At 39.4% G+C, this 23308-nt stretch overlaps 2 protein-coding genes across 4 annotated transcripts in view; both read left to right on the top strand.

Annotated features, from left to right (window-relative positions):
• UEVLD (UEV and lactate/malate dehyrogenase domains) overlaps positions 1-7020 on the top strand; it is a 44694-nt gene extending 37674 nt beyond the window's left edge. For both annotated transcript variants that reach the window (XM_002926157.4, XM_019806828.2), the window contains 3 exons: positions 1440-1503; positions 3339-3462; positions 4253-7020. In XM_002926157.4, coding sequence (XP_002926203.2) covers positions 1440-1503; positions 3339-3462; positions 4253-4420 — 356 coding nt within the window. In that variant the 3' untranslated portion in view covers positions 4421-7020. The remainder of the gene's footprint in view (positions 1-1439; positions 1504-3338; positions 3463-4252) is intronic.
• Positions 7021-7745: 725 nt separating this feature from the next.
• TSG101 (tumor susceptibility 101) overlaps positions 7746-23308 on the top strand; it is a 39810-nt gene continuing 24247 nt past the window's right edge. Inside the window, exons 1-4 of one of the 2 annotated variants that reach the window (XM_002926156.4) lie at positions 7746-7907; positions 13985-14069; positions 16716-16781; positions 19494-19657. In XM_002926156.4, coding sequence (XP_002926202.1) covers positions 7866-7907; positions 13985-14069; positions 16716-16781; positions 19494-19657 — 357 coding nt within the window. In that variant the 5' untranslated portion in view covers positions 7746-7865. The remainder of the gene's footprint in view (positions 7908-13984; positions 14070-16715; positions 16782-19493; positions 19658-23308) is intronic. The other variant, XM_019806836.2, reaches the window with a different exon arrangement.

Here is a 23308-nt window from a genome sequence, read left to right as displayed (position 1 = left end):
TCTTTTAATCTGTCCATATATATTTATATTGTTCATAAAACAATTTTTGGTTTTGTTTTTTGTTTTTTTTTACTTAACATAAAAGCTTTTAAAGATTATTTATTTGAAAGAGAGAGAGAGTGCGCACGCATGCTTGCAAGCGAGGGAAGGGGCAAAGGGAGCGGGAAAAGGAGAGAAGCAGACTTCCCACTGAGCATGGAGCTGGACGTGGGGCTCAAGCTCATGACCCTGAGATCATGCCCCTTAACATAAGAGCTTTTAAATTTTTTTCATGTTTTTCAATTTAACTGTTGCAAGTATGCTTTCCTCTTTGTTGATAATAATTTTGGATTGTGCATGACGTCAGTTCTGCATTATCTCCTATATTCTTTACCATAGTAAAAATATGTGTGAGAGGACACAAAAGAACACATGGTTCCTGTCCCCTGCAAGCTTATCATCAGTTTGAGGAAGACATATCTGGATACATATGGTGTCCTTTGTTGCTGACCCATCACTAAATGGCCTAATTTTGAATGCGGTTTAGAAGACTTCTATCTTGGCGCGCTTGGGTGGCTCAGTTGGTTAAGCGTCTGACTCTTGATTTTGGCTCAGGTCATGATCTCAGGGTCATGAGATGGAGCCCCATGTCAGGCTCCATGCTCAGCCGGGAGTCTGCTTGAGATTCTCTCTCTCCCTCTCCCTCTGTGCCGGCCCCCTTGCACTCTCACTCACTCCTTCTCTCTCTAAAATAAATAAATATTTTTTAAAAAAGAATACTTATATCTTAAACATAGTCTTATATATCCAAATATATTTTTGTTTTGCCTACCCCCAATACAGATCTGTATTAAACAATGTCTTTACACAGATGAGAAATGGATGAACATTGGAAGGGTTTCAAAATGTTTCTGGCAATTTCTATTTATATTAAAATGTGGTGTGAATATCCAGTTCATGTGCACAGCTTTGAATTTTTGAACTGTTTTTGTAAATGATGTAATGAGACGAAATGGCAACCAAAAATCCTCTTAGCAACAGGTCCCTGCCTCTCTAACAGCTGTGGAAATCTAGCCTAAATAGGTGAGCACATTATTCCTCACCTGGTGAAAGAAAGTAATCTCCGTATGTTTCCCAGTGGAGCAAATGCCAAGTGCTTGCTGCTGAGAAAAGAAAGCTTTCTACCTGGACAGTAAAATGGCCCTGGTAGAACTCGTGTTGGTGAGAGCACAGGGAAGGAGGCTGCAGGTAGGCTCTGGGGATCATGTTTTTGGGGGGATTGCAACTCCCAGGCAATTGGTACCACATACCCAGTGCCATCAGTGGAAAACTGTTTATAGAAAGGGGAAAAGTGTTTAAAGTTTAATACAGATATTCTTGACTGCAAATGATCATTTATCACATCTTAATCCTAAGGGAGTTGTTGGCAACATATAATTAATTTTTCCTTTAATTTTTAGTGCCCACATGGGGTGGCCAAGAAGAAATAATGAGTCCTAACTCTCAGGTGCAGTTGTCCAACAGGTAACACTGAGTGTCGATTTGCATTTACCCAGTTGAAAGTCATGTATTTTCATGCTACCATAACAACTGTTTACACAGCATGCCCTTACCAGGCTTCTGCACACAAAACTAGCTAGTATGGACAGGTCCAAAGTACAAGAGATCAGTGCTTTCTGGTCTTTGATTTCTTATTTGAAAGAAGACCCAGAGTGCTTTGCAAACTTTAAATCAGATACACAATGGACATGTAAAGGGTAGAACAGTTTTCTTATTTGTAGTCCTGGATTTCCTGCTCCGATGGGTCAACGAGGATATTAAGAATTTTCTTAATGTAGGAAGAATTTGTCCATATCACTTAAAATTAATACAGGGGTGCCTGGGTGGCTCAGCTGAGTGTCCAACTCATGGTTCCAGCTCAAGTCACGATCTTAGGGCCCTGAGATCGAGCCCCATGCTGGGCTCCGTGCTTAGCAGGGAGCCTGCTTGAGATTCTCTCCCTCCCTTTCCCCCTCCCCCCGCTCATACTCTCTCTCCCTCTGTCTCTAAAATAAATAAATACATCTTAAAAAAATAATATGTATTTATTGGTCATACATAAATACATTTGCAAACTAATCTAATATGAATGGATAAGCCATATTATAAGTTCAGCAAAAATAAAGTGTAATGCGTAGGTCCTATGTCTTTTGCCTTTAGTCAGACACCTTCCAAGGTCCGTGCCCTACTGCTTGTTCTCCGGGCACCATGTATTTTTATGCCGTCTGCTGTCTCACCATCACATACCATACATTTCTGCAGTTCGGTGGAGACTTAGCTGTTTAAACCTTCAGCTTAAGCCTTTTAGCCTATAACAACTGGAAAGTATTCTCTTACTGAGAAGAGTATAGTGTTATATAATCCATTCTAATCTGATTCTCTACATAATCCTGCATTTATGAGGAAGAAATTATAAAAGGAAGAAATTCAAACATGTTTATTTAATTTATATCATTTTTATTATTTACAAAGAGAATGTATGCTGTTATAAAACTTCATATACTGCAGATATCTATAAAGTAGAAAGTGAAAAGCTGGGGGTAATCCAACTCTCTGGAGACAACTACTGTTAACAGTTGAGTGTCCACATGTCCAAACATTTTTCCAATGCCTATACAAACATTATCATTATTTTTATTATTTGTATAATAATAGATGTGTACTATTGATATTACCTTACAACTTACTTTGTTTCCTTAATAATAAATCCTGGACATTTCTCCATGTTGTACATACAAGTCTACCTCGTTCCTCTCTCGAGCTATACAGTACTACATTTGGATAGTGATTTATTGAACCAGTCCTCTTTCGATGAGTTGTTTCCAGAATTTTTGCTGTCTCACACAAGGCAAACATACATATATATTTGCATACTTGAGCGTAATGCAGTGGAATAAAATCCCTGAGGAGGAATTTCTAGATCAGATGTTGCTAAATCTTCCTCCTAAAAGATTATTCCACTTTCCACTTTCAACAGCAGATATGGGAATGCCTGTTTCTCTGTAGCTTCTCCAAAAGTAGTTATCGATCTCTTAAATTTGCCGATTTTGATAGGCAACACTGGTGTATTGTGTTAACTCATATTTCAATATTAGTAGAGGTGAGCTGCTTTTTATGTTATTAAGCCATTTGTATTTTCTCTGTGAACTACCTGCCTGACATTTTAAGAAAAGTTTAGTCATTAGATTATCTGTAGGCCTTTCTAACAACTGCTTTAAATAACACTTATTTCTGAATTTTAAAAAACGGTGTAAAACAGAATATGCATACTTTGTGAATTTTCTGAGATTTACTTATTTTTTTATTTTTTGGTAACCTAGAGCCATGGAACTGTTACGGGTCAAAGGTCAAAGATCCTGGTCTGTTGGACTATCAGTAGCTGACCTGGTTGACAGTATTGTAAACGATAAAAAGAAAGTACATTCTGTATCAATTTTAGCAAAGGTAATTGCTGTTTTCATACTGTCATCATGTTTTTAAACTTTTAAATTATTCATATGAATCCAGAAAAAGTGCTGCTCTGACTGTGCCTCAGATGTCTTCAGTATCCCTCGTTTTTAGAGTAACACATGGGAGGGGACAGTTCGGTCTAAACCCTGTCCTGCTTGGTTATGGGAAGTCTGGACTTCTTCTAGGTTGCCCTCCCCCCCCAATGTAATTTTTGGGAAGACTCAAGAAATATTTGTGTATTCCATAAAGTTCTTACCACCTCAGCCGGTCATGTCACCCCAGACTGACACGCCAGCTCGTCTTAGCTGGTCGTCCGTCTGCTTCTCCAGTTCACTTTGTCCTTTCCTGCTTGGTCGCAAGCATAGAGCCCCTAAAGCACAGCTGAGATGAGGCACAAATGCTTAACCACATTTTCCTGAAAACTTCAGACTATCAGGAGGGAAATAAAACATGGAAAGGAAAACGTAAAACAGGTTACTGTATGTGAGTGGGCCCCTCCCCAGGGAGTGCACTCTGACCATCTTCTCTGAGCCCCCAGCCCGCTCCCCATGTGGCAGCGGGCTGGCTCACCTCCCCACCAGGCGGCTCTCTCTGACCGTGTGCCTCTCTCGCACACGTTTTCTGAAATAATCATTTGTTTAGAAATTAAATGAACACAATTTTTTTAAACAGTTCAACTCATATCTGTTTATAACAACTAGAAAATCAAGGAAGTATCCATATTTATATTAATTTTTTGCAGTGATTTAGCTCTATGATAATCCCTATTTTTTTTTCATTTCAGGGATATTATGATATAAACAGTGAAGTGTTTTTAAGTTTGCCATGCATCATTGGAACCAGTGGCGTTTCTGAAGTCATCCAAAGTACAGTGAGGGAAGACACAGTGACCGAGAAACTCCAGAGCAGTGCATCATCAATCCATGGTCTCCAACAACAGTTAAAACTTTGATTTTAAAGTGCAGTTACTGGAAAGGAAGGGTCATTTAATTTTGCCAACATACATAGGGTTGAGAATTTCTGTATCTTATTACTTACCCTTACAAACTGTTTGGTTAAGGTAAACGGTTTCTGGTTAGCTTTGTAATTTGAATCCTTAGGAAGTTAGAGAAGGAGGGGGAAAAGATCTAAGTTTCCTTGTTGCTCTTGAGCTGTTGAAACTGTTCTTTAAACCTCCAGCAGAAGTAGACACCCATCTATAAAAGTCATTTAAATTTATTGAATCTTCAACTAAAAGCACATTCAGCACTTTGGGAATATTTTGAAAGTAATATATTTTTAAAAGAAAAGTACTCCTTGGCTGTTATAATAAACACAATAAGCTGAAGGCCCAGTATTAATTTACAGAATCTGTGCTAGGTGCACTTTCAAAAGATTCCCCAGCCTAAGGTATTGTTTCCTCTTTAAAATATAATTGGTAGTAATGGGAAAGCATTTTGTTTTCCCTCTTCAAGTTGATTAGCTACCAAAAAAATAAAAAAAGAATTTTACGTGCACTTTCAAGTAGTAAAAGGGAAAGTGAAATTTTTTTAATATTTGAAGAAAAAGTGTAGTTAAATTTCCAGTGGGACTGTCCTTTCTAAAATTTTTTATAACCCCTTCTTGGGCTATATAATAGATCTCCAACATCTCAAAAGCCCACTCTACTATTAGTACCACAGAGAAAGGTGTATTTTTAGTAGAACTAGATTATGAAAAAAAAGCCAAGCAATTTACTTGAAAGCTAAAATATGAGGCTTTCATAAAAACCATTGGTCTTAAGGGGAAGAGTTTGGATGGACTGGCTGTTGTGAGCAAATCCTTTAACCACTCCTGAAGAAATGATTCAGAGTACGTCTGCCTTATGGGTCAATAACAGTATCTTCGTATGTGAAAGACAGCATATTATGACAGATGTGACACACAATTAGTAGTAACAGCAAACACTGACACTTCTGTTTCAGGCAGGGTGACGTGCACTTTATTATTTTATTGAATCCTGAAAATCATCCACTGCGGTAGGTTGAGAAGGTTGAGGTTTAGTGCCAGGTGTTACAGCCCAGGGCACTACCACACAGCCTCTTCCTTTTTCTAAGCAGAAGGAAGAAAAAGCCTAGCAACCAAAATAGTGAGCATAAGACCATAAGCCTGGGGTTCTGTACACTATGGAAGGATTACTTCTATTCTCACGTAAGGGCTGACTTTGTTATACCAACATAGTTTTTTGAAAGATGGATACCCTGACTTCCCAGACTTGCCCTCAGCAAATAGCAAAGAGGACTGTGCACTGAGATGGGTGTTTTTTTTTATTCATTCATTCACAGGGTACTGACTGGAAGCCTACAGTAGACCAGGCACTATACTGGGCACTGCAGATACAGTGGTGGGCCAACTGGGACTAGGCACAGCCCTCATGTCCGTACAATCTAGTATGGGAGACATCGTAATCCAATCTCACAAACAAATGTACAATTGCAAGTATAGGAAGTACTGAGAAGAAGTCCCAGGTGCTTTGAAAGCACATAACAGGCAAATCCAAACCTGATCAGAGTGATAGAGGCCAGGTGGTTTTTAAGGGCAGACACATCCTAGTTAGAAACAGTGAAACTAATGCTGATTTAGTATTAATAATGGATGCTTATAATGAGCTTAAATCATAAAGTGAAATTATACTCAGTGTCCCATGGTTAAGAAAGTAGGAAAGTATTTAATACATTTGGAAAGATTCCCCATGCGAATTACCTGGGCTAAAAAGCTTGGACGTTTGAAGAGATAAGCCTTAGTTCTGTGTAAGTTCACTACGTGGGTAGATTATTTTGGTGTTACTCTTAACAACAATGCATCCTCACCGTCCTGTTGCATGAAATAGGGAAGTAAAACTGAACGAACCATTTCTTGTATTTTTTAAACTAGCCTTCTCTAATATCTGTCATCTAATTAGAAATTGGATCTTTCTACTATCTAATTTCTGATATGCTCTTGAATAATAACCTAATTGCAAGACACTGTGTAATAGATGAATTACCAAGAGTTCACTATATTAATTTATAAATGAAGGTTAATGAATGCAATACAACAAATACTGAGCAACTCCTGTTACTCCAGATACTGTGTGAGAATTTGAGATTCAGAGTTGAGGAACAGTCCTTGCCCTGCAGAAGCCCACCATATAGACGTAATTCAGTTATCTCCTTAAGTGTGGACTCTTACCAGTCATGTAGGTTCCATATGTCAGTTAAGAAGCACTACCTCCACTGCCTCACCATGATTTGGTGGTAGTTGCCATTCTTCTTTTAATTTTCACTCTTTCATTTTTCCAAATCATGCAGTGTCTCTCCTTGTTATGATTTTTAGTGGGGCTTCGATTAAAATGCTTTGATTTTGTAGTGCAGAGATAAATATTTGATTTTCCCACTTATGTTTTAGCTTTCCTTAAGTATCAAGAACAATGAGTAAAATAAATTTTGACTTTAAAAATCACTAGAAGATGCATAATTTATTGAAAGAGTGGAAAGAAATTTATTCAGATTTGAGGAGAAAGTTTTTCATGTAATTGACACTGTACCCAGGATCTTTATTTCATTTTAAGTGGCTTAAGTGCAAAATTAAGAGACTGGCTTCTGTTAATTGTTTTCAAGCTTTTAAAAATTACTTTTAGCAAGGGGCGCCTGGGTGGCACAGCAGTTAAGCGTCTGCCTTTGGCTCAGGGCATGATCCCGGCGTTATGGGATCGAGCCCCAACATCAGGCTCCTCCGCTATGAGCCTGCTTCTTCCTCTCCCACTCCCCCTGCTTGTGTTCCCTCTCTCGCTGGCTGTCTCTATCTCTGTCGAATAAATAAATAAGATCTTTAAAAAAAAAAAAAAACTTGATAATCAGAGATACCCTAGGCATCATCTAACGCAGGCCTCTCATCTCAGAGTTGGGAAAAACAAGCCCCAGCTACAAGTGCACTTGCCTACTATTATCACAAGGGCAAGTTAGCGGCATAACAGTTTCCTGACTCCCAGCTCACAAGAGGAAGAATCGGTCGTTAAGGCTCACTCGCAAAACCTTCCTACTTCCCCTCCCTGCACCTGCTCCCTTAGTCGAAGGCAACCGTGAAACACCTGCTGATCTTACCCCACGGCAGGGTTTCGACCCTCGCGACAGGCTTGTCCTGATTACTGGGACCCGACAGGGCCCGCGGAAAACAACCCACCATGCGGGTCGGAACCCACACCGCTCCCAGCCTCAGTCGCTTACCCCGGAAGTGACGTAAAGGAAGCGGAAGCGCCGGCCTAGTGGCCGACTTCCTGTTGTTAGAGGCGGGGGGGTGGGGGGCTGGCTACTAGGTGTGTGATTGTGTGGGGCGGCCTGGGGCGGCCCCGGAGCGGCTGACCCTCTGCCTGCGGGGACGGGAGTCGCGAGGTGGCCGCCATGGCGGTGTCGGAGAGCCAGCTCAAGAAAATGGTGTCCAAGGTGAGTCCTCAGCGCGCTGGCCACCCGGCGCGCGCCCACCACTCCCCTTGGCGCCCGGCGGGGCCTGGCCGGACTCAGCCCAGCGCGTTTCCGCCGGCCGGAGGCCCAGTGCAGTCTTCAGTCGCCTTTGCGGCCCCAGCCCCGAGATGCTTGTCGCCTTGTGCCGGAGTCCCTGCTCCGCGGCCGGGGCGGGGGGGGGGGGGGCGACAGTCAACAAAGGCGCGGAGCCGAGGCCGCCTGCCACCTGCCGCCTGCCCTCCTCTCTGCGGCTAGAGTTTGAAACAGTCTGTGAGGCAGTGTAGTTTTCGTCCTAGTTTTTATAAACACAGAGAGGGGTTTGGGCTTAATTCTCCATCTGAGATAGTCCTCCACTGCTGTCCCAGTGTAAGGATCCGTCCGTCTTCGCCCTTCCGGATAGTCCTCCACTGCTGTCCCAGTGTAAGGATCCGTCCGTCTTCGCCCTTCCGTCCCGGCCTCCAGAGATTGTGTCCTTTTCAGTTTTCTGTTCCTCACACAGCTCAGTACCCGACCCGCGGAGGTCGGTAACTGTTGGTTGAATGGTTCAGTTATAAGTAAAAACGTTCAGAGAAGCCTGAATACCAGTTCCTCACTACCTCGATGGAATGAATAGAATTCCATGACAATTTCAGGGACTTTGATTTTCTAAGAATAACCACTTTTAATTGTATGCTTCCTACAACGCGAACTTGTTTGCTTTGAACCTAATTTTTAATCTTTACAGTTCAAGACCAGTGTATTTTTTTTAATTCTTAAAAAGTAAATAGGCATTTTACATTTTAAAGCCATGAATTATTTTGATCATTACTTTAAATGTGACACCTGATAAGAGAGTGCACGGAGTGATAGCGGGGATTTTTCTTCTTTTTTCAGTTTACCAATTAGGAATAAGATGTATGTGAAGCAGCTGAGAGTTGAATCTTCTCCAGTTCAGTGGGTTAGCTTTGGATACTTTTGTCAAAGCAAGAATGGTAGGAATCGCAGTAGTTTAAGCAATTATCATTATTAACAAAACACACACTTGTGTATAAACTTACTTCTTTGAAAAATATGCAGTTCTCCTCTCCCTCAGTAAAATCGTGCCTCTAGTCTTTGGTTGAAGAGCAAATAACTTCCAAAGAGGAATTGACAGTTTTCAAAATAAAGTTTCTCTTGATTGTCTAATATCTTCTAGGCTTCTTAATTTTCTTTTGATAGTTATTCTTGATTGTAGAGGAAGTTTGGGGGAGCCCTAGTAGATTGTGGCCCAGGTCCATGTTGAAACATTTATATATCACTTTATAAAACAGTACATTGTTTTACATATGATGTAACTGAAACGTATCTGTTCCATGCCATTTTTGATGTTTGAATTGATAGCATTAGTAGGTTTATTCCTTAGTCTTTCTGTGTAAGGACAAGAATATTCAAATAACGGTTTTGAATTTTAAAAACCATGATTAAGTTTCCTAAACTTAAGAGGAGGAACCTGCCTTCAAAGACAGACGCAGAACATCTTTAGAAGATTTTTTTATATCTCCACTGCCTCCCCCACTCTGCAACCTCTTTTTCCCCTAAGAACAAAAAAAAAAGGACATAAAGAAGAGGTGGGAGAGGACATTCTACCTAACTTTTGGTTCTCAGCCCAATATCTGAAAAACTTGAGTCTCCTGCAAGTGATAATGTGGGTTCTGAGTATCAGCATCTTTTCTATCTAGCCTATGAACAGATAGGTAGGAATAGAAAGTAGGATAATAAACGCAGGTCGTGGAGTTTCTTCTTTCTGGTAGAGGCCTAGCTTCAGGTGTTAGCCTTTCAATTGAGTTTGGTGTGATGTAGGAATTGTTAGCCAGGACCCTAGCCATGTGCAAGGGTGATGGTCCTTTACTCCTTATATGATTGTGAGACCTCCACACCCATTATGGCCACCTGTTTTGTTTTTTGTTTTTTTTTTTAAGATTTTATTTATTTGACAGAGATACAGCCAGCAAGAGAGGGAACACAAGCAGGGGGAGCAGGAGAGGAAGAAGCAGGCTCCTAGCGGAGGAGCCTGATGTGGGGCTTGATCCCAGAACGCCGGGATCACGCCCTGAGCCAAAGGCAGATGCTTAACGACTGCACCACCCAGGCACCCCAGGCCACCTGTTTTGACTTAGTGTGTTTATTTTGAGGTATAATTAACATACAACATTATATGATCTTTTTATATATTATTGGAGATAATTTTTACCTTTGAGTATTATCTTGGCTCCTAGTTTAACTTTTGTTAATGCTCTTCTCTGTCATCGTTTTAGCAATTAACAGAGATACAGTTTTACTGCTAGTCCATCTTGTTTAACACAAAACTTTATGCTGTCGATTTTTCATGTAGGCAACTACCTGCATCCTTACAGCATTCCTAGAGGTGGAGTCACTACTCAATAGATAGAGGAGAGCTGACTCATTGACAATTGCTGTGCACCTCACACTGTTTTAAGTTCTCAGGATACAATAGTGAACAGTCAGAATACTCTTCTGGAATTTAAATTCTCATAGACCATAAAAACTCAGTAACTACATTATGCTAAAGGTGGTAAATGCTTTGGAGAAAAGTAAAGTAGCAAAGGGTAATAGAGTATGCACAGGGCAGGGAGATGGGATGGATTGCAATTTTACCAAATAGTAAAGGAACGCCTTTCTGAGAAGATCTGTTTGAGCAGAAACCTGAAAGAGATGAGGAAGCAAACTGGAGCAATCTGGAGTAAGAACATTCCAGGAAGAAGGCAAATAAGTGCAGAAGCCTTGAAACAGAAGCTTGTCATGCATGGTAAAGGAACAACGAAGGGGGCTCAGGTGGCTGGAGAAGCATGAGCAAGGTGGAGGGTGGTGGAAAGAAAAGTAGTAGATTTTGGAGGGTCTTGAAGGCCTTTGTAAGGATTTTGGCAGTTACTTGGAATATGGATGGGAAGCCATCCATCTGTTTTAACTTCTAACAGTATTGCTCCAGCTGCTGTGTTGAGACCAGACTGCAGAGGTTCAGCGTGGAGGCCGAGTCCCCTATAAGGCTGTTGCAGTAACCTAGGTGAGAGGTGATAGTGACTTAGAGCCACAGAAGTAGTGAGAAGTGATCAGATTCTTGTTACTTTTGTAGGTAGAGTTAACACGATTTTCTCACAGGTTTGCTGTAGATGTGAGGAAGAGGGGCATCAAGGATAATGTCAAGGTTTTTATCCTGAGCAGCTGGATGTAGATATGGAAGAATGTAGGAAGAGTAGATTTGGGGGGAAATAAGCAGTTCAGTTTTGATCACGTTACATTTGACATTCATGAGATAGCCAAGTGAAGATTATCAAACTGGCAATGGGTTAATAAACGTGTCTGAAGTTTAGAAAAGAGGTTCAGACTGGAATTTTTTTTAGCCTGGGAGTTAACGTCACATAAATGGTATTTAAAGCCATGAGAGATCACCAAAGGAGTGAGTTTAGATAAAGAAGAGGACCAAGGACTGAGCCATAGCATTCAGTAATATTTAGAGGTTAGGAAAAGGAAAGAACCAGCAAAGACACAGGAGGAAAGCGAGCAGTGGTGTCCTCAACATCAAGTGAAGAACGTGTCTTAAGAAGAAGGACTCAACTTGGTCAAATGCTGCTGATAGGTTAAGAAAGATGAAGACTGAGAATTGGCCATTGCATATAGCCATGCAGCGGTTACTGGTGACCTTGACAGTCAATTTCATTGAAAGTGCTAAAGCTTGATTGGAGTGGGTTTAAAGAGAATAGGTGTAGGCATTGAGCCTCAGTGGTTGCAAACATCACAGAGAGATACCCAGATAATATATGCTACCTGGTAGAAAAACACCATCATCTGTGAAATGGTCTTGCTGGTGTTGGGGGGAGAAGACGTGGCAAACAAGTAAAATTTAGAAAAAATAATGAAAAAGATCATAACTTTTAGATCCAGTTAGTAATTCACAGGGAATGTGAAGAACATAGGAAAATGTATATTAAACTACAAGGGGATGCAGTTAGCAAAATCCAAAGCATGAGAATCTCTGTAGGACAAATTAGCCAGTTTCTTCAACAAATAAATTCCAAGGGGCAGAAATAGAAATGGGCCCACTGATAATGAATAGACAAATAAAATGTCCTATATCCCTATAATGGAATATTCTTCAGCAACGGAAAGGAGTAAAGTACTAATACATGCTGCAACGTGGAAGTAGCTTAAAAACATGCTAAGTGAAAGAAGTTCGTCATAAATGACCATGTATTATATGATTCCATTTATATGAAATGTCTAAAATAGGCAAATTGATAGAAAGGTAAATGGGGGGTTTATAAAAAAAAAGGATTGCTAATGGGTACAAATTTCTTTTGGGGGTGACGAAAATGTTCTAAAATTGTGGTTGCACAGCTCAGTACTGAAAACCATTGAACTTTTATGATTCACTTTAAATGTGTGAATTATATGGTATATGAATTATTAGTTATCTCAGTAAAGCTATTATCGAGAAAGAGTGATGGGAGAGAATCTATGGATTAAAAGAGACCCAAAAGATGTTTAAACAAGTGGCGATGTGTGGACTTTATTTGGATCTCTATTCAAACAAAATATGATGTGCAACGCATATTTGACAATATTAAGGAAATGGATTAGTTTAGTATGATAATAGTATTGTGGGTTTTTTTAAGTTATCTTTTAAAGATATACACAGATATTTATGGGCAATAGGATATGATGTTACAGTTTGCTGCAGAATAATGCAGGAGGAGGGAAAGGTGAGTGAGGTTATAGATTATGATTGGCTATGAGTTGATTATCGTCGAAGCTGGGTATAGGATATAGGGCACTCATTGTACTATTCTGCCTACATTTGGAAATGTTTGAAATGTTCCTAGTAAAAAGTTCTAAAAAGAGAGAATAGGAAAAGAGCAATCTCAGCAAATGTAGGGAGTTCCTTACAAGAGTTGCTGTAAAGAAGAACTGTGAGAAGTGTGGTTGTAGCTGGAGGGGAAGGGAGGTCAGGAATATGTGTGTGTGAGTAAGATGGGAGAGAAATGAGAACAGGTCTGTGTGCTAATAGTACGCATCCCATAGCAGGGAAAATCAGTACTTCCGGTCAAAAGAAGGCAAGAATGCTGAAGAGAGGCCTTTCAGTAGACCTTCTGAATTTATTCCCTAATTTTTCTTGTATTTTTCCCTTTATTGTCTACCACTTTGTCTTTCTGCACTAGTCTCTGTGAGATTTGACTATATATTCTAATCCCCCCGTTGAATGCTTGTTTCCCAGCTATCACATTTTTATGTCCAGGAGTCCTTTCTTCTCTGAGTGTTCTTGTTTCATGAGTAAAACATCATTTCTTCCTTGAAGGTATTCATGCTAATTCTTTTTGAAGTTTTCTTCTGCTCCTTGAATTTTTTCTGTTATTTCTTAATTCCTTCTTTTCTGTTTGTTTTGGTCTCTGTTCTGCTTCTTGGAGTCTTTTAGAATACCGATTGCTTATTTTTGAGAGAGAAGCACTAAAAGCTGATTGAAAGCTTTGTGTACATGGATGGAGCTTACTTACTGGTGAGCTTTGATGTACTGTGAGATAGGGGTCCGTCTCCTGAGCTCCTCATGTGCCAAGAATGTGTAAGCCAGGTTCCTTATTTTCCTGGAGTGGAGTAGTACAAGGTAGGGGTGTGAAAATACAATATAATAAATGATAAATTGCAAAATAGTATTGACAATAAATCCTGGAGTTTGGAGGAAAGGGAGAGATCACAACGGGCTAAAAGGAAGTCTGGAAAAGGATTCATTAAGAAGGGGGAAAGAGATGAAAGCTTAGGTCTTTGAAAAAAATTAAGATTTGATTTGGTGGACGGGTCTTTCCAGTTGGAAAGAAGAGCTAAAATGGAGGTGAGTAAAGGATTTGAATAGGTAGCGGGAGAGAAAGCTATCAAGGTTCTTTCAGGCTTTAATTAATGTTAATGATTAGCAAGAACCATTATACTTTTAAGAAGAGTGCTATTAAGAAAACAAGATTTTAAGAAAATAAGCCTAGCAGTAAAGTATGTGCATTGGTTTTAAAACTAAATTCCTGTGTGATTTTGCTTTTCAGTACAAATACAGAGACCTAACTGTACGTGAAACTGTCAATGTTATTACTTTATACAAAGATCTCAAACCTGTATTGGATTCATATGGTGAGTTTATGTAATAAAAATATCAATTACTGTACTTTGAGTTTACTCTTTTTGTTAATTATTGTAGGTTTCCCATATTCCTCTAAGTTTGTTGGTTTTTCCTTTGTAGGACTGAGCCTCCACCTAATAAAAGTGTTGGAGGGATAGGAAGTGACACAATCTAGTACTAACAGATTTGTTTAGTGATTTTAAGTTTTAGAAAAATAAAAGAACTATGCAAATTTAGACCTAGAGGGGATCTTAAAAATAATTTAGTGTATCATTTCCCCAAATTTTATCCATAGTTATGAAGAATGTTTCTTGGGATGAGGGGATATGTTTGAACAATTATAAATTAAACAAAATTAAATGGGTTTCTTTATAGCAAAATTTCTCAGAACCTTTAATATGCTGGTATATTATGCCTCACCAAGAGGGGAGAGAAGAGAATCTACTATACAGTATATCCTAAAGTTAATTAACCACTGAACTTTTTTTGTTTTTCTCCCCAGAGCATCTCTTTATATTCTCAGGAACACATTTTACAAAATAACATTCTGGAATATCTCTTTCATTTTTTTTTAGTATGGTCCTTAATTCTATAGAGTAGGTAGGTATAGTGTGTGTCTACTTTCTGTTGAGATGAAATAAAACAGAGTTAAGTAAGAAATGACAGTACCTGGATTTGTTCTTTGTTTTTGCTTTAAGATTTATATATTTATTTTAGTGCGCGAGAGAGAGCCAGCGCACGCAGGGTGGGGGGTGGCAGAGGGAGATGGAGAGAAAAACTCAAGCAGACTCCACGCTAAAACCTGACATGGGGCTTGATCTCATGACCCTGAGACACGACCTGAGCCGAAACCCAGAGTCAGACTCTTTAATTGACTGTGCCACCCAGGTGCCCTTAGAGTTGTTCCCTTTTTTTTTTTTTTAAAGGTCTTTTTGTCCCCACCAATCCTAATGTCATCTTTCCAACTCTGTGTCCTTATAAACCCCTAATGTGCCAGGGCCAAGGGAAAACCCCTGCTGCCTCCTGTCCATTATGAGGCTCTTGGCACAGAGGGCTACGAGCTAAGTTTTGTAGGTGAGACTGTCATTCTAAACTCCACTCACTCTTTGGGCTTTGAAAACCTTAGAAGCTTGGTGACAAGAGATGAGAGTCAACAGAGGGAAAAGGAGTCCTGTATTTTCTGAACAACAAAAGCATGAACCAGAATTTCTCTCCCAAACCTAGGGCACGATTCTCCTTCCTATGGTATTTAGATCTGGGGAAAACCTCATATTACCAGAATTAGAGTTAATTTAAAAATGACTTCAGAGAGGGAAAAAAAAGTGACTGGGGCTAGAACTTTACTGTAAATGTATAGTTTTTACTGCATGCTAAAAGAATAAATATGTTTATCTAAACTGACAAAGAGGGGTGCCTGGGTGGCTCAGTCGGTTAAGTGTCAGACTTTTGGTTTTAGCTCAGTCGTGATCTCATGGATTATGCGATCGAGCCCAGTTTGGGCTCCATGCTCAGTGCAGAGTCTGCTTAAGTTCCTCTCTTCCTCTCCCTTCACCCCCCCCCACTCACAAGTGCATGCGCGCCCTCTCCCCCATCTCAAAATAAATTAATAAATGAAATCTTCAAACTGACAAAGACTCCATCACTGAATAAATTTTATATAGATTTATGTGGCTGGACCAAGTCTAAACCATTGTTATCACCATGCTTATAGAGTAATTAAAACCCTAAATTTAAATAAGGTGATTTTTTTTTAACAAGCACAAAGTTAGAATAAATTATAGCAGAGATGGTAATTGTTGATGCTAAGTAAGAGAACAGAGGTCAGCAGTATAGTTCTGTGTTCTTATATTGCACAGGACAGCTTTTCTATGTGATACAGTGTTAATTCCACATCATTTTTCTTTTAAAGATTTTATTTATTTATTCAACAGAGATAGAGACAGCCAGCGAGAGAGGGAACACAAGCAGGGGGAGTGGAAGAGGAAAGAAGCAGGCTCCTAGCGGAGGAGCCTGATGTGGGGCGATCCCACAACGCCGGGATCACGCCCTGAGCTGAAGGCAGACGCTTAACCGCTGTGCCACCCAGGCGCCCCAATTCCACATCATTTTTACAAATAATAGCAGTCCATATGATATAAATCATGTAGCCTCGTTATAATCAATTACAGATAGAAAAACTGACATGATATGAGAAATACTTGTATTGAAAGATGTCTATATTTGACTGAAAACTTTTTAATACTGTGGTTTGATACTATTTTGGGATTGAGAATGATGTTGGGTAGCAATAAAATCTGGGCAATCTAAAATTTAATGATACTGGATTAACATTTAGTGTGGTATCAGCTGATAGTGATTTTTAAGTAACTTTATAATCGTATTAGTTGGGGACCAAGAGCTTATGTTTGCTGGAACTATAGCACTCACATTCATTTTTCCAGGTAATTCAAAGCATCTTTTCTTTACTCATTTAAAAGCCGATCCCATTGAGTGAGTCGACAAAGGATATTTTGTTATGGGACAAAATGGATGCGACATTAACAAGTTAGCTTCTTTCAAGGGTAGTAATGAGTTTTAACCAGTGTTTCTGGAAGAATAATTCATATGGGAGTATCTGTGAAAATGCTCATGATTGAATCATTCTTCTTTCTTTTCAGTTTTTAATGATGGCAGTTCCAGGGAACTAATGAACCTCACTGGAACAATTCCTGTGCCTTATAAAGGTAAGCATCTTATGTAATTTACGTTTCCAATACAGATGCATTGTGATGCACCTACTAGGTTGCCAGAGAGTCATAAGTAAATTAAACCTTTCTCCTGACTTTAATGATGAGGTAGAGCTTTGAACTTACTCTAATTGAATTTCATCTGGCAGCAGCACCTAATATTTTCAGCTTTTTTTCCCCTTCTTTACTGAGACATACTAACAAATAAGTGCCTCGTGCACTGGAAGAGTTCGACGTTTCAGAAAATCAGGGAATCTTAGAACTAGAAAGGAATTTTTTTTTTTAATGTTTTATTTTTAAGTAGTCTCTACACCCAACATGGGGCTTGAACTCACAACCCAACCCCAAGAGTAAGAGTCTCACAGTCTACCCGCCAAGCCAGCTGGGCACCCCTAGAGAGGGATTTTCAGCACCTTGTAATTCAGCCTCCTACCCATCCAGACGTTTCCAGCAATGGGGAGCTGTACCGTATAATGGCTAAGGTAGAGGCTTTAAAGTCAGAGCAAAGTAAGGGTTCAGTTCTCTGTAGTCTGTCAGTTTTGTGACAATGGACATCTAGAACAATTGCATAGTAGAACTAACTTAAAGTATTCGTTGTGATAACGTAAAGGACTTAGCACAGAGCTTGGTATGTAATAAACAGATATCAAAAGTAGCTATTATGGGATGCCTGGGTGGCTCAGTCACTGAAGTCTCTGCCTTTGGCTCAGGTCATGATCCCAGGGTCCTGGGATCGAGTCCCACGTTGGGCTCCTTGCTCAACAGGGAGTCTGTTTTCTCCCTTTGCCTGCCGCTCCCCCTGCTTGTGCTCTCTCTCTCTCTCTCACAAATAAATAATAGCTACTTAAAAAAAAATTTTTTTTTATTATAGCAGTAATGTCAGTGATAATGCTGATGGTAGATAATTATGTTTTCTTTTACCCAGTCAGCCATCCTGTGCTGGAATACTTAGAGTGATAAGGGAGCATTCAGCTTGATGAATGACTGTTCTCTTTTTGGACAACTCTGTTTCTTAATTATTCTTTGTGACTACCTAAGACCTGTGTCTCTGTAATACACCCGTTGATTTTATATAGTACTTGCTGTGCATGAGGCATAGGGACTGGGGCTATGGATACAAAGGTGAATAAAGGGGGTGCCTGGGTGGCCCATTTGGGAGTCTGCCTTCGGCTCGGGTCATGATCCTGAGGTCCTGAGATCGAGTCCCACTTCGGGCTCTCTGCTCGGCAGGGAGCCTGCATCTCCCTCTCCTTCTGCCTGCCACTCTCCCTGATTGTGCTCTGTCAAATAAGCGCATAAATAAAATCTTAAAAAAAAAAAAAGGTGAATAAAGGATGTACCTTCTCTGGAAGAACTTACACAAATAGGTAAAACAGAGGGGATAAATAGTTATTTACAGTTTCCTGTAACCGCTGTAGAATGATAAAATATAAAGATGCTATGAGATTGCAGAGGAGAATAAGACCATGTAGGAAGATCATGGAGGAAATGCCATTTGAATTTGGTATTAAAGGGTGAGTCAACCAGTTACATGAGAATGGGCATTCTAGGCAGAGCGTGAAAACGCTTGAGCATCAGCATGGTATAAAGCAGCTGTGATGAATTTAGGGTGGCCTGAGTAAAATTCAGGATTATTGACTTTGCCTTTGCCCCAGGAAATAAACTTGGATGGGAGAAACAGTTATATGGTGGGAAGAGGGAGACAGGAAACTATCTCATAATTAAAGACATTTATTGTAGATAGATGTTAACTAAACCTTTTCTCTTCCCTCACCATTGCTTACATGGCATAGGTCCTAAGCCTAGTAATTCCGTAGAATTCTTTATTTTCATAAAACAAAGTATTCTGTGTGATGGAAATACACTTACATTTTATGTGTTTAGTTATATACTATTGGAGTTGTGTTTGTTTTGTTTTTTTCCATTATAGATGAAATTTTGGGTAAAAAGTAAATCCAGAGTCCCACAGCTGGTTTCCTTCAAGTGCAATTTAGGTATATATACTTAGTATGAAGTGAAACTCTTTCTAAGGGGAAGAAATATATCTGAATTACATTAGGTGATTCAGATGATTACTTGGGACATTGGGCTTCGAGCTTAGAGAAGGAGATGGCTTTATGTTCAGTATGTTAACTATTGAATCCTTTGAAACACTGTTCAGTTTGACTGTATTTAGTCAAATTCCTCAACTGAGAAAGATTCTATTACCTAAAGCAAAGAAAAAGAAATAACATTGATTCTGCGTAACTATCACTGAAAATACCATATGATTGGTCAGGCCGTGGCCACCAGTCAACATCTGTTTGGAAGTTGGATTAGGTCTTATAGTTTTTGGCAAGGCAGTTTCAGGTGCAGCTTATATCATGTTCTGATAGGACACCAAGATCTATAGTCTTCCTTTTATATCCCTTCCCAGTGAACCTTGTGAACCGAAATGACAAGAGTCAAGTTGCAAAGAATGGTTTGAGACATAAGATGTAAAGAATGTTTTTACAACAGCAAGCAGACACTGGCAGAGTCAATTAGCTCCTTAATGCTGCTGATAGTTTTAAAAACTGAAAATTTGAGAAACATCTTAAACAGAACTTTGAAACATAAAATATTTGTCATTTTTCTTTTAAGTGTTTTTTAGTTGTCTCTTGCTTACCTACTAAGCCATTATTAAAAAATAATAAAAATAGAGTAACTGAAGTTCTCTTTCTCTTTCAGGTAATACATATAATATTCCAATATGCCTGTGGCTGCTGGACACATACCCGTATAATCCCCCTATCTGTTTCGTTAAGCCTACTAGTTCAATGACTATTAAAACAGGAAAGCATGTTGATGCAAATGGGAAGATATATCTTCCTTATCTACATGAATGGAAACACGTAAGTATTAAGAGTGTTGTGTGAATTCATTGCATTTTATATATTTTGCTCTCTGGCATTTAATATTCAAAGAGGAGTCCCAGGAAGATAGATAATATCACCTAAGATCCTAATCACTGAGCTGGATAATTGGAAAAGTTTCTCCAAAAGAAATATATTTGTATAGAGCTTGGTACCTTACAGAATACACATAGTCACTATTTTATTTGCTTGAGTTGAACCTTTAAGAATAGATGGGATTCACATAATGGGAAATGCATTTTAAAAAGTAGTGTACTGGTGGGGCGCCTGGGTGGCACAGCGGTTAAGCGTCTGCCTTCGGCTCAGGGCGTGATCCTGGCGTTATGGGATCGAGCCCCACATCAGGCTCTTCTGCTATGAGCCTGCTTCTTCCTCTCCCACTCCCCCTGCTTGTGTTCCCTCTCTCGCTGGCTGTCTCTACCTCTGTCAAATAAATAAATTAAAAAAAAAAAAAAAAGTAGTGTACTGGTGGCATGTATTTGTGAAACTGTTCAAATCTCATTACTCAGCATTCCTATCAAGTAGCAAACCAGATAACCTGAGTTTCTCCCTCAAGGGATAAGCTGAATTCTAAGCTTCAAAGACAGTGTTAAAAAACTAAGCAGAGGGATCCCTAGGTGGCTTAGTCAGTTAAGCGCCTGCCTTTGGCTCGGGTCATGATCCCAGAGTCCTGGGATCGAGTCCCTCAACAGGCTCCTTGCTCAGCAGGGAGCCTCCTTCTCCCTCTGCCTGCCGCTCGCCCTGCTTGTGCTTGCTCACTCACTCACTCACTCTCTGACAAGTAAATAAATAAAATCTTTTAAAAAACCGAAATCTACGCAGAAGCATCTGAAAAACCCAGCCAAGTTCTCTGTGGCCCCAGGTTGAGGAGACAGTAGGAGCTCGGAACCTTATCAAGGAGGGAGGGATATAAGTAAACATCCTGGACTCTTAGATGATGCCACTGGAGGAACACACCCCAGGAGCCTTGAATCAACTCAGTCTTGATTGTATTAAGGTGATTCTCACAGTATCTGCCTGCCAGAGAATAGGGTGAATCCTTCCTGGAGTGTATAGAGCCTCTATAATTTTTCAGTGTCTAGCATACAATTTAAAATTACCAAGTACATCAAAAAAGAGGACAAAGAGGGAAAAAAAGACAGTAGAAACAGGATACCACAACCCCCAGATAACCAGTTATCAGACCCAGACTTGAAAATGATTGTGATTAATATGTTCAAGATGGAGAATTGTATTAAAAAGGAACCAGGTGGAAATCTTAGAACTGGAAAATAGAATCATAGAAATTAAGAACTCAGTAGCCCAGTTTAATAGCAGATTGGACTTAGCAGAGTAGAGAATAATGAACTGGTAAATGAATATATTTTTCAATGCTATTGATTTATGAGTAAACCTTACAAAAGATGTATAAGTCCATTATGGAAAAAATTCTAAATTTTATTGAAAGACATTAAAGAAGACTTAGAGAAAACCTTATTCATAGTTTTTTACAAATTGATTTTTGTCCTAACAATTTTTGTTTCTTTGTATATTTGTTTAACTTTCTGAATTTGATAAGCTGAATCTAAAATTTATATGGAAATGCAAAAGGTTGAGCATAGCTAAGGCCCTCTCCAAGAAGAATAAGGTAGAAGGGACTTGCCCTACACCTGTCAAAATGTATTATAAAACTAGTAATTAAGATAGTACAGAACTGTCACAGAAATATTCAAATGGATAGATGGAATGTAATAACCCAGAGGAGTGCCTGGGTGGTTCAGTCGGGTAAGTGTCTGACTTTGGCTCAAGTCATGATGTCAGGGTCTTGGGATCAGGCTTAATGGGGAGTCTGCTTCTCTCCCTCCTCTTTTCTCAGTATCCCCTGGGAGGCAAATATATCACCTCGCTTGCTCTCATATAAATAAAATCTTAAAAAAAAAAAACCACCATAAAAAGATCCACTGTATATAAACACTTGCTATGTGACCAGTGGTATTATAGCAGATCATTTGGGGATAAGATGAACTTTTCAGTAATGGAGCTGGGACAGTTGGATTCCTATTCATATAACACAAAAATTTCAGGTAGACTGTAAAAGGCAAAAGGAAAAAAAACAATATAGAAGATTGCCTCTGTGATCTTGGAATAGGTTAGGTTTTTTGGGTGGTGTTTTTCTTTTTTTTTTTTTAAACAAAAAGTATTTACTAGAAAGGAAAAGTAATAAATTTTCCCTTGAATTTGTACAAATTGCGAACTTCTATTTATTAAAGACATTAAAAAGTATGAAAAGACTAACCACAAACTGGAAGAATATATTTGTAATACTTAATACTCTCAGAATAATATCCAGGATATTAAAATAACTTGGGAATCATAAAAGAAACCATAAAAGTAGAAAAATAGATAAAACTCTTGAGCAAGTAAGTACTTCACAAAAGAGAAAGTCTAGTGGCCAATAAACATAGGGAAAGATGTTTAACCCTGCTAGTAGTGAGGGAAATGTAAATTAAAACCACAGTGAGGTACCACTGAATACCCATCAAATTTGTGCTACCAGTTGACAATGTGGGTTACTGAGGAGGTGGAAAAAAAGAACTCTTGGACACCAGCTACTTTGGGAACCAGTTGGGCGTAGTTAGTAAAGTTGTGAGCACGTGCCCTATGACCTAGCAGTTCCACACCGAGGTATATAGCTCAGCACTATTGACTTTGTGGATCGCGTAATTTTTTGTTGCGGGAGGGCTGTCCTGTCTGTTGTAGGGTGTAGAATCTCTGGCCTTTACCCACAAGATGCCAGTAGCGGAACACCCCATTGTGACAACCGAAAATGTTCTTGGCATTGCTCAGTATCCCCTGGGAGGCAAATATATCACCTCCAGTTGAGGACTACCGCCCAAGAACAACCCTTGCACATACGTGCTCAAAAGTATAGCGAGAATGTTGATGGCGGCATACACTGCCGAAGACGACACACCTAGCTATTCACAGGAAAACAAAGAAGTTATAATGTATTTATTGGGTGGAACACCATACATGAAAATGAGTTAGATGTAGCTGTACTCTTTAACAGGAATGTATCTTTCAAACATGGAACAAAAGCAAATCTCAGTAGAATGTACAGTTTGATTAAACTCATATGAAGTTCCAAAAAAAGCCACATTAAACAGACAGTTCAGGACATCATAAGGTAGTATGTTTAAAGTTAAGCCAAAGAATGATTATCCACTAAATCAGAGAAGTGGTTTATGTCATGAGGAAATGGGGGGATGCAGTCTGGAGCTTCTAAGTTATTGTCAGTCTTCTATTTCTTAACGCGGGTGGTGGCTTCCAGGTTTTTTCTTAATTTCTTAACTCTTTAAAGTTACACAGGTCAGACATTTCTGTATGTATGACAGATTTCCCAGATCTAACAGAAAAGGCACAATGGTGGCTAACTTAAGTATGGTATTCAAGGCTATACCATGAAGGACCCTGAGTGTTAGCTAAGGGCTTTGTCCTTCAGTAGACAGTTGGGAGTCATTTTAGACTTTTGAACAAGATTAGGGTATTAAAAGCAATGATTATTTGGTATAATGTCTGAAGTATACTAGATGAATACATTAATTAGCTCTGACTAGTAATCACTAGCTGCTTCAAAATATAAACCCCAAA

Source organism: Ailuropoda melanoleuca, chromosome 16, assembly GCF_002007445.2.
Source record: "Ailuropoda melanoleuca isolate Jingjing chromosome 16, ASM200744v2, whole genome shotgun sequence".
Classification (NCBI taxonomy): domain Eukaryota; kingdom Metazoa; phylum Chordata; class Mammalia; order Carnivora; family Ursidae; genus Ailuropoda; species Ailuropoda melanoleuca.
Note: the sequence above shows the minus strand (reverse complement) of the source record. Positions and strands in the feature narration are given on the sequence as shown.